Here is a 12231-nt window from a genome sequence, read left to right on the forward strand (position 1 = left end):
GCAACCTCATTCTTTAAATTGAATCTCTCGTCTTAAGGGGAACATAAAAAAGAACTCAAATTCTCTCTTGAAACTTAGTGTTCTCAAATAAAAATTAAGTGTATTATAAATAAAAGGTAAATGTTGTATGTTTCACAGTAAAAACAGAGAAGAAGACGGTACAATTCAGTGATGAGGTTCAGATAGAAACAATAGAGCCAGAACCGGAAGAAGCCTTTATTGATGAAGTAAGTGATTTCCTCCATAGAGTGGTTCATACTTAGTATTGAAGTTGAAATGTTTTTGTCTTAAAAAAATTATTCAATTACTGCATGTATTTCTTTATTATAAAAATAAAAGCAGTATAGTCCCATTCTTACCATGTCGGCACATGTAGTTGTACCTCATTATTTTAAATTTCTGCTCAATATTTTATAGAATGGATATGTCATGATTTAACTATTCTGTTGTTGGACACTAAGGTTGTTTTCAGGGGTTTTTTTGTAGTGTTTTTGCTATTACAGACATTTCTGAGATTTTGGGGGAATTTTAAAGAATGTGTAACATTTATTTATTTTTTGGGGGGGGGGTATTTTTCTGAAGTTGGAAACAGGGAGGCATTTAGACAGACTCCTGCATGCGCCTGACCAGGATCCCCGGCGATGCTTTGCCCATCCGGGGCGTTGCTCTGCTGCAACCAGAGCCATTCCAGCGCCTGAGGCAGAGGCCACTGAGTCATCCTCAGCGCCCTGGCCAACTTTGCTCCAATGGAGCCTTGGCTGCGGGAGGGGAAGAGAGAGACAGAGAGGAAGGAGAGGGGGAGGGGTGGAGAAGCAGATGGGCGCTTCTCCTGTGTGCCCTGGCCGGGAATTGAACCCAGGACTCCTGCATGCCAGGCCGATGCTCTACCACTGAGCCAACCAGCCAGGGCCTAACTTTTATTTTTAAATGTCTGTTTAATGCTCTGGAAATTACATTCTTGGTAACATTTTAAACTTATGATGAAAAGTGAAATGTCATCTTTACAATTGTGAATGGACTGATAGGTTGTAACCTTCTCTTAGGGGAGCCAGAGGCAGACAGTTTGAAGAGCTCTTTTAGAGAAATAGTTTGTTGGAGACTGTGCTAGGAGCCAGGTATCCAACTTGATACGGGAAAGTTAATTTGTGGATTGCAATACATAAGAAAATGCATGTAGGGCCTGTATAGGGGTCTATTAAGAAACCTTATTTCTCTAATAGGTAATTTCAAATTGGGAGTAGTATTCTGTGAACATAACAAAAATATCCATGTGTTAGTTGCTCTCACTCTCATTTTAACCTCCCACTCCCACTTTTTTTTTTTTTTTTTGCTGTAGGCAAACTTTTCTGATGTGTGCCTTCTGTTTTGGATTATTTAAAGTGAAAATTGTGAATCTTTTACATTGAAAAATAGTATCCATTTCAAAATATAAAATTTTTTTGACTTCAGAAGTTTCTTTTATGCTGTGACACTTTCACTCTAATAATTAAACTTTCAAACTGTTCTTTTATATAGTTTTTGTTTTGGTTTAAATAACTGCTTTGAATTGGTAGTCTTTACATTATTTACTTTATGTACCTATGTTTTAGCATAACCACGTAAAAACCATGCATGGAGAAAAGTTTTTAATTATTACAGTGGTATTTTTTATACGTGAGATCTATAATTTGATTTGTTAAAACCCTACATGTACATATGTACTTATGTATAGAGGTATTTCTGTAATGATGCTTTCATCAGTTCCCTTGGTTATTATAAATGATTTGGTAATATATAGATTTAAGTCATTGCCTTGAGATGCCTTCCAGCCTTTCCCACATAGGAGAATAGAAAAATCATAAACTGACACATTGGTGGAAAGAAAATGTAGACTAAGCCCTTACTCCTCTATTTAGAAAGAGAACATCTATAATATAGCTGAGGTATGCCTTTCTAAAACAGCTGGTGCATTCACCCTGGGGAAGAATAACTGAGTTGTTAGTAGTCATAAATAATGCCATCTTGAGAGAGAGGTTACACTTGTCAGCATGTCAAATCTACAGCTGCTTTAAAACAAAGTGAAATTCACTACCATGACATAAGAGATTGAAGAACTTACAAGTTGTCAGTGTAAATGTGGCTCTCTCTTTCATTTAAGAGAATCTCTGTTGGCAGGTTCAAAAATAAGTAGATTGAGCTTTCAAGGCTCTGGATTCACATGGTACTTAAAGAAAGTTCACAGATACTAAATACATAACAAAATCTGAGTCCATATCTGTGAATTACAAAAGTTCTCTATTCATTATCTAATTAGCAGAGAGAATATATCACGGTTTGTTGCTTTCCACATTAACTATTTAATTCCTGTAGGACAAAATGGACCAATTGCTACAGATGTTGCAAAGTACAGATCCCAGTGATGATCAACCAGATCTTCCAGAGTTACTTCATCTTGAAGGTAAACCTTGTTTTTCATTTACTTTGCAAATAAAGGATAATTAGAGGTTATAGCTGCTGTTCTGTTTCAGAGTGGTTTATATTTAAATAAAATTGAGAATGATATAAAAAATGTTAACATTTCTCACTCTTCTGTGACCCAGTCTCTCATTTATATGCCATTTAAACCTTTGGTAGAATTCACATTTTTATACTTTTCTTCCAAATTAAATATTCAAAATACTCAAATATTTTTTTTCAACAGTTGAGAGTGTTATAAAATAAATAATTGATATTTTAATATTTTTGAGGTCAAGAAAATCTTGGGTTCTCTGAACTGAAGTTTATTAATAATTTTTATTATTTCCAATTATATCTTGTAATTCTTTAGTTATATGAATATCAAGTCAGAGATTTGCTTTCTTTGATGTGTTTTCTTATATTTCTTCAAATCTTGTCATATTAGCAATGTGTCACCAGATGGGACCTCTCATTGATGAAAAGCTGGAAGACATTGACAGGTGAAAGAGCATGCGCTCTCTATTGTGCACCTTCTTCCCTGAGGTTCTCTGTAAACTGGATACTGGGATAGAGCTGCCATTTTATTTTATTTTATTAATATTGTTTATTTTCTTCTGTTTTTAATTTTTTAAGTTCTATTTTATTTATTTATTTATTTATTTATTTATTTTTTAAGTGAAAGGAGGGTAGATTGGCATATTCCTGCATGCACCCCCACCAGTATCTACCTGACAACCCTTGTCTTGGGCCACTGCTCAAATCAGATGAGCTATTTTTAGCACCTGAGACTGACTTGCTGACCATTCAAGCTATCCTCAGTGCCTGGGGTGATGCTCAAACCAATCAAGCCCCTGGCTGCAGGGGGTGGGGGAAGAGAGGAAAAGAAAGGGGAGAGGAAGAGGAAGAAGGAGAGAAGCAGAGGTCGCTTCTCTTGTGTGCCCTGACTGAGAATCAAACCCAGTACATACATACACCAGGCCAATGTTCTATCCACTGAGACAACTGTCCGGGGTCTGGTTTATTTTTGTTTTTATATACTTATTTTCTACTAGATGTGGGAATTAGAATTAGACTCAACTCTCTTTTTTTTTAAGTGAGGATTTATTTGACCTTCAATATATTAGTCTTTTGGAAAATAAGAGTTAACTATTATAATCATGTTTGCTATAAATAGCATTACCAGAGCCCAAATGACCCATCTGTTATTATCTAGGGAAACGTAGACATTTAGGGAAACCTAAATATTGCAGAGTAAAGTCAAGTATAGTAAGCTCTCCCAGCACAGTACCTAAGTCTTAGTTTTGATTGCCCTGCAGCTAAAATATAGGAAATTTTCTGTCACAGGTTAAATTTTTAGTAGGGTCTACTTGTTCCACCTTTTGTTATTTTGATAATGTCTTAGAGCATTGTATTATTTAAATAGCAGTTATGTTTCCAATTATTGTATAATATTTCAGAAAACACTCAGAACTGTCAGAACTTAATGTTAAAGTGATGGAAGCACTTTCACTGTATACCAAGTTAATGAATGAAGACCCAATGTATTCCATGTATGCAAAATTACAGAATCAGCAGTATTATATGCAGTCATCTGCGGTTTCTACTTCTCAGGTAAGCTTTAAAAAACGCAAGTATATCTTTTCAAATTCTCATATATATTTGACATTATTTGGAATAGCTGTGTTTTTGTAAAATATGAAACTTTCTAAAAGTAATATTTGAATAAAAATAGATTTTAAAAGATTTTTTTATTTGACAAGTACAATGTATAGTATACAATTTACCAATAGTTCTTTTTAAAAAATATTGTATTTCTGCAGGTGTATGCATCACAGTCATCCATCAGGCTTTTTGAAAAACTACAGATGCTTTGGTTCCACCCCCGACCTATTGAATCTTAATCTTCAGGAGGGAGGCCCAAACATCTGTATATTTCTTAAAGCTTTATATCTAATTCTCTGGTTAAATAGTGATTATTACTGAGTTCTTCTGAGTACCTGCTGTTTGTGGTTTTACACTGAGCTGCTTTCATCTGGACTCCCCCCTTCCCTTACATAGCACATGTAATGCAGTCAAAGCCCTTGTCCTCTCCATCTCAGGCAGCTGTTGGAAGAGTTCCTTTCTCACAAACTCGGTAAGTTCAGGGGACAAGGAGTAGTCAGCCAGGCACTCCATTTATCCATGGGAGTGGCACAAACATTATAGAGGCTAGTTGTTTTCTTTACGCATGGTCCATTTTCTCTGAAATGAAGGGCTATAACCCTAGAGAGGAGCAGCAAGGCCTGAATAGTGTGTGGCTAGATGACACTTGCTCACAGATTTTGATCTCAGTTTGGTCCAGAAAACAAGCCCTTCAAGTTCAGTTTGCAAAACAAAAATACTGCTTTTATGAGCACTGAGATAGTTGTCATGAGGATCTTTTGGATTCTGATGCTTGGTGATGCTTTTAGGTTCTTAGGAGAAGAGCTGCGGTGATTGTCTTGTCTCCTGATGATTGTGAGAGAGCCTGCAGGGAGTGGATTCTCTTCTCAAACGTGAGATAGAGGAATCAAATAAGCAGTACAGAAAACTAGAACATGGTGTGTGATTTAGACTTTGGAGATTTAAGATTTCAGTCTCTTCAGAGTCAAACAAGTATAGTTTCAGATGTAAGAGTAAGTAAACAAGGGCCCAACGACCAAATGCAGCTTCCCATCTGTTTAAATAAACTTTTTTTGGAACACAGCCTTTCTCTTTTGTTTATGAAATGTTTCTGGCTGCCTTCAGTATGGGTCAACTTTAGTACTTGTGACAGAGACCATATGGCCCAGAAAGCCTACACTATTTACTGTCTGGGCCTTTACAAAAAGATTTGCTGAATGACCTTTGCTTTATAAAGGTAGTTTGCTCTGTGTTCAGTAAAGTTTAATTTAGGAAATCTAAATTATATAGAAACAAAACGCAGTCGATTGATGTAAAAACAAGGAATTCAGAGATACTTCTTAAACATCTTTTGAGGTTCCTTTAAGGAAAGTACTTAAAATATCAACATGGAGAAAGATTATATTAGTATAAAATTTTAAGGTAAGTTCCTTTACTGCTTCTGGGTAGAGATAAACATGAGTTTAGCCAATGTTTAAGAATAAAAATCATCAGAAGTCAGCTTCACTAAAAATATTTTCTTAAATGCCTGTTAACAGAAGTAACTATAAAAAACGATTTCAGGGATGTAATTATTATTATTATTATTATTATTATTATTATTATTTTGTAACTGAATGCCCCTACAGAGATTTTGGCATATCTGTTAAAATCTTAGAAAATCTAATGTGTGTTATCATGAACTGTTCTAGGTGTATCCAGGGCCTCCTCAGAGTGGTGCTTACCTGGTTGCAGGGAGTGCCCAGATGAGCCATCTCCAGAGCTACAGCCTTCCCCCAGAGCAGCTGTCTTCTCTCAGCCAAGGCGCAGTTCCACCATCTGCAAGCCCAGCCCTTCCTAGTCAGCAGACGCAGGCTTCCTACCCTAAGTAATTTGATTATTGACAGTCATTTGGGGTTAATACTGTTAAAATTCTTAAGTGCCCTTGATCATCTGGAACCGTGAGAACTGGATAAGAGAACTCCAGAACACATGTCATCACTGATAGCAGATGGTTAGCCCTGTTTGTGGTGATGAGTGGGTTCTACAGGAGCCCCTGCAGGATAGCAGTGCTAGCCAGCAAGCCAGTCCTCTCTGACTCATCGAATTGCTTTTTCTGGTTCTGTCATAATTTGTTCTTGAGTCTATAATGGTATTTGCTAAGGACTTTAATGAAACTCAGATTTGATAACTATTGTTTTCCTCAAGTATAAAATAGCTTTTATACTTGTTTTTGTTATCATTATTTCAGGATATATGGTTCTGGGCTATCTCTTAAAGATATGTATTTCCTTCACTTTGCTGTGTGTTGGAATTTAGTATATACCACAGCAAGCAGAATCATTTGAAGACAGATGATGCAAGAAACTAGTTGCCCCTGTGGTTCATGGGGCAAGTATCTGAATATAAAATGACAGGCATTTACTTATAATGCTCTCTATCATGTAGTTAAATGATTAAATATTATATAATTTAAAATACATAAATTCCTGTCTGCTTCAGTGTGAATCTAAGCTGAAGTCTTGCCCTCAAAACAAAAGTAGGCTTAGAATTCATCAGTGTGTAATTCTAGAAGTCATGATATTCTGACTCATAATAGAAATTTCTTGAGGGCACAGGCACAAAAGTTTCTAGAATCCTTTTCTTCGGTTTTGAAGTTGCCAGGAATGCTCCTATACTTCCCTTACTGTTGTAGTACTAATCCTTAAAAGAGTCACACTCAGAATGCTTAGGGATTTGCAAACTTTACTTTGTGGTCACATCTAGTATCGTGAAATGATATTTAAAAAGAGGGCAACGAGGAGGCTTATTAAATGGCATTAAAAAACAGGGTTCTTTCTACTGAAAGTAGCTCAGAAAAAGAAAGGTGTAGCTTTTCCTGTCCTAAGACTTTTTATTTTAAGTTGAAATTTGGTAAAAATGAATACCCTTACTTGGAGTAAAGCAAACAGGTAGAGAGCAGCTATTGTTTAAAAAGTAGCATACTGCCTTAAAAACCAAATACAAAGCGAGAATAGGTAGGTATTGTGACCAGTGGTGGCGCAGTGGATAAAGCATCAACCTGGAAACGCTGACGTTGCTGGTTCAAAGCCCTGGGCTTGCCTGATCAAGGCACATATGGTAGTTGATGCTTTCTGCTCCTCCTCCCTTCTCTCTCTCTCTTTCTCTCTCTCTCCCCCTCTCTTTAATGAATAAATAAAATCTTTAAAAAAAAAGAAAAATCAGCCAATGTGCATGAGGTATGTAGGAACCTCTTAGATATTTTATTGTCTTCCAAAAGTGCTGCCTCTTTCCCAGCTAGTCAGTTACTGTATCACATGCTCTCTAGCTACCTTGTTCTTGGAGATTACTTGAGACCCATTCTTAGTTCAGGGCCTTGTAAATGAGAGAATCATTTGGTAGATGTTTAAACATGCCATGCTCTAGAGCTGTAACACCTTGTTGCTCTCCTCTGGGGGTTGTGCTGTCTGTCTGCTTCTGCACTCCAGATGTGAAGTACCTGGTGCAGGGTCTGCACTATATTCTGGAGCCTGACTACTGATACACTGTAGCTATTAATATCTCCTCTCAAGAGACACTTGTGCACTTCATCAGGCGCTCCCTGTAGAGCATTTCCTTGACATCTTTAGCCCTCTTTGTCTGGCTAATTCCTACTTATTTGTTCTTAGCTTCATCTTTACTAGAGCACCTTCCCACCACTTCAACACTGTTCTGCTCTCTTGCTGTCAGAGGACCCCAGCACACTGTGGACTGTCTTGTGATCACCTTTAGACTTGTCAGTATCCCTACTAAGCTATCATGTCTCGAGAGTTGGAGCCGAATTTCTTTTACCTTTGTGTTTATACTGTGTAGCACAGAGTTTTATACCTAGTGGAAACTCAGTAAATATTTGATAAATTAATGTTTAAGGTGGGAATTTAAAAGACTGTGGTTAGGCCAGTGAGATGTATTTTTAAATTCTTTAAAGTCTTCACAAAGGCTTTCAGGCAGTTTTAAAAAGGATTTATAAATGTATAACTTAATATATAAGAACAGTTATACAGTGTGGGATAAAAATATAGTAGAATGTGAGAGTTTATTCTTGTATTATTATTTATTAATGTATTTTTCATATAAACAACTGTATTTGACTCAAGCTTTCTAATTCTAAATCAAGGTCAATATGTATTTAGTTCTGCTTATTTTTTAATCTGGTCATTAATTTATTTACTCTTGAGTTATGTGAGTTCTTGATATATTTTGGATGTTAACCCTTTATTAGATATATAACTTGCAATATTTGATTTCTTTTGCTGTTCAGAAGTTTCTTAGTTTAAACTCTTTGCAGTTCCACTGTTGATTTTTGCTTTTGTTGCCTGTTCTTTTGCTATCCCATACAGGAAATCGTTGCCTATATTTTCTTCTATAGGTTGTATTTCAACTCTTACATTTAGACCTTTAATCCATTTCAAGTTTTTGTGTGTGTGTGTGAATGGTGTAAGACAGGAGTCCAGTTTCATTCTTCTGTATGTGGTTATCCAGTTCTCCCAGGACCATTTATGGAAGAAACTATCCATTCTTCATTGAGCATCCTTGGCTCCCTGATCATATTAGTTGACCATTAACTTAAAGATTTTTAACCTCAATATGCTTACTGGCTAGGAGAGGCAACCATACAAATAAATTATAATTATATATAAATTACAAATAAAGGTACTTGCAGGATGCTTTAGGAGCCTCAACATTAAGGGAAGATTTCCAAGAAAATATGCTCAAGCTCTGTTATTCTTAGCTGAGAGTATAAAAAGATTTTCTATTATGAGCTAATGTATGGCATTCAAAAATGGGGAGTTGTGAAAACACATGTTACCAAAGGATTAAAGTCTGTGGTGGGAGCCATGAAAGATACACTTTATCTTTCAGAGCAACACATATTGAATGATAATGTGTGACACCATTAGGCATTACTTAAGTGGCTACATTAGTTGATGGAATGTTGCAGTAAAAGACCAGCACTTATAATGATGAATTGTTTAATCTGTGCAGGGTGCAAGAGCATTGAGTTTACCAGTAGTTGATTTAGAAACAATCTAGCAATTGAAGAAAAGTTTATAAGTAGGCAATACTTTAAAAATTACCCATTTTATAGTTTGTTTTACATTTTTAATAGAAACGTGGGAGGAAATCTCAATGGTAAAGCTGTTAGTATTTCTCTTTATATAGCTAAACTAGCGTCTTAGTCATGGTAGGAACTCAGATATCAGGCTGAGAAAGGGAAGAAAGGAAGCAGAGGCAACGAGTCAAGACAAGTCTGAGGGAACTTTTTGGTGGCATGGGATAGTGCACAGTGGAGTGCGCCTTGCCCGGGAGCACTGACAGCGGATGGGTTGCAGCAGGAGGGAAGGCACAGCGTGGGAATGCGTATGCAAACCAAGCCTTGAAATGTGGTGGTGGGGTATATTTTCAGGGAAATAAGAGAAATGGGGTTACAGGCTTTCATCTCCCCTAGTCTACCAGAACTGCTCTAGTCAAGGACTGATGATTTCCATACTGCCAGATCCAATGTGGTCATTTGGTTTTTGAAATACTTTCTTCACTTGACTGTGACCATCTCTCTTTGTTTGGCTTTTACCTTACTGCCACTCATCAGTTTTCTTTGCTTCTCTGTCTTCCTGATTTCTGGGTGTAGGGCTCAAAATATGGACTGCTTTTTCTCTGTAGTTATTTCCAAGGGGATCTTACTCAGACCTATGACTGAATACCAGGTGTGTGCTCATGACTCCCAAATATGTATTTCTAGTCCTACCTCTCCACTGTCTCCAGACTTGAAGAGCTGACTGTCTCTTCATGATCTTTTCTGGTGAACCCACTAGATACTTCACTTGGTATATCCAAAACTATACTTTGATTCTCTCCCCAACTTTACTGTGGTCCTTATCTGCCATCTTTGGCCCACATTGAGCTTGTTATAATGTAAGTTACATCACATCATTCTTATGTCCAGACTCAACCAGTGTCTTTCCATCTCACTTACATATAATCCAGACTCCTTAATATGGTCTGTGAGGCACTGTGCGTTCCATGGCTCCTGACTCCATTTAATTCTGCTGCTTTGTCCTCTCCTCCTTGTTCATTCTGCTGCAGTCATCATGGCCTCCTTTCTGGTCCTTGAGCATGCCTGGCATTTTCTCTTCTCAAAGGCTTCTGTGCTTGCCATTCTCTTTGCTTGATCAGCTTGTTTTCCTGTATACTATAATCGGCATGATACCCTCTCTTACTTTTTTCAGGTCTCTGCTTAAATTTTTCCTTCTCTGAAATGCCTTCTCCTGCCACACTGCGTAAGCCAGAATCTCGTCTCAGGAACTCTTGGTCCCACTCTGCTTTATTTTTCTTCATACCAGTTATTACTACTTGACATATTACAAATTTATCATTTTTGAATGTAAGCTTCATGATGGTGGAGAATTTTTTTCCTTCTTCTTTTTTACTATATCCTAATACCTAAAGTAACATCATATTTGGCATATTATGGGTATTTAAAATAAATATTTACTGAATGGATGTTTAATATAGATAAGAATAGCTTTCTTATCTCTAAGCGTTATGTAAGTCAATATTGATTTGAGTATTTTTCCCTTCCACAGCTCAATGGTCAGTTCTGTTCAAGGAACTACATATTCCAGCCAGGCTGCAGTGTACAGTCCTCCTCCTGCTGCCGCTACTGCTGATGTCACTATATACCAGAACGCAGGAACTAGTGTGTCCCATGTGCCAAACTATACTTTAACATCCTCAACACTGCCTCAACCAGGAGGCAGTCAACAACCACCTCAGCCCCAACAACCATATTCTCAGAAGGCTCTGCTATAGGATTTGGGAGTCTTCTCTGACCTGCTAAATGTCGTTGACAATGTTATAAGATTCTTGGATATCTTAAAGTTTGTTTATCCTCAGCTTATAGGAATCTGTCTTGGTCAGCCGGTTCAAATATTCAAGAAAAGTAGAAGTCTTCAATTTGCACCGACTAAATTTTTAGAGGTTCTCCCCTCCCCCCTGCCTTCCCCAGAGGAATGAAACTACTTAAAACATTTAATTCCTTTCATAATATGGAAGACTTGATACAAGATTCTTTGTCTCATAAAATTACCTGGTCTGCAAAAAGTCAAACTTACAAAAATTGTTGTGGCAAATGTTGTGTACATATATGCTGTGTAACTTCATTAGTGGCTATTTTGAATCACAGTGGTGATCATGTGAATATATTTAACACTGTTAAATTAATTTACATTGCTATTTTATTTTAATCATGAACAACTACCACGTTTCATAATGTTTTGTGTAAATTAAAGATAATTACACTGTCCTTTTAAACTGCAAGAGAACAAAGCTGTAACATATTGACATGAAGGCACTCATTGTCACGTTTCAGTTTTATATTAAACTGAACTTCCCTTTGATTGTAAGCTAAACATGTGCATTATGCTTTCTGTAGCCTCTACATACTACTAGCTGTCATCACACCAGCATACAGTAGCTACATTTTTGGTGCAGTTATAGCCAGTGATGTTCCCTTTTAAACTTTCACATTTGGCATGATATTTCAGAATATTGTGGGACCACGAGACAAAATTAAGTAGGATCATTATATCTTATTTTTAAAGAAATAATGTTGATTTACCTTTTCCTAGTTGAAGATAGTAATTAGGTTTGTAAACTGTATACTGTGTTTATTGGTGGCAGTGACACCAAAGATAGAGGCAGCGGGTAGAAAATTTAAACTGGAAAGGAACTGAATAACACTACACTTTCAGAGTCACTGGAATTATTTGGGATATAAAAAAAATGATTCATTTGTCTTATCCTACTACTAGTCTTTTAAATATGTCTTTAACACATTGTATCCTTTACTTCTTCATTAAAATGGATATAAGCAGATGTTTCAAAGTAATCAATATTCCTGGCTTTACTTAACAGTTTGTATGTTTATTCTTCTATTTCAAAACAGATTATGGGGCTGCTCTCAACTTTTTAAAGTTTTAGTGGAATTCTGTTGGCTTCCTTTTCAGGAATATTTTTCAATGGATACTTTTTTTTTAACCCACATGAAATATGTTTTCCAGTGACATTTTAATTTCCTTCAATATTTAAAATTTCCCTGGTTGTGTTGTACTGTTATTTAATATTTAACACTACTAT

General features: G+C 36.5%; 1 protein-coding gene across 3 annotated transcripts in view; it reads left to right on the forward strand.

The window, feature by feature from the left end:
• Positions 1–11970, forward strand: part of STAM (signal transducing adaptor molecule) — an 84488-nt gene extending 72518 nt beyond the window's left edge. For all 3 annotated transcript variants that reach the window (XM_066384518.1, XM_066384516.1, XM_066384517.1), the window contains 6 exons: positions 139–227; positions 2350–2437; positions 2882–2936; positions 3894–4047; positions 5769–5944; positions 10680–11970. In XM_066384518.1, the coding sequence (XP_066240615.1) occupies positions 139–227; positions 2350–2437; positions 2882–2936; positions 3894–4047; positions 5769–5944; positions 10680–10905 (788 nt within the window). In that variant the 3' untranslated portion in view covers positions 10906–11970. The remainder of the gene's footprint in view (positions 1–138; positions 228–2349; positions 2438–2881; positions 2937–3893; positions 4048–5768; positions 5945–10679) is intronic.
• Positions 11971–12231: the final 261 nt, after the last annotated feature.

Source organism: Saccopteryx leptura, chromosome 5, assembly GCF_036850995.1.
Source record: "Saccopteryx leptura isolate mSacLep1 chromosome 5, mSacLep1_pri_phased_curated, whole genome shotgun sequence".
In the NCBI taxonomy this organism is placed as follows: domain Eukaryota; kingdom Metazoa; phylum Chordata; class Mammalia; order Chiroptera; family Emballonuridae; genus Saccopteryx; species Saccopteryx leptura.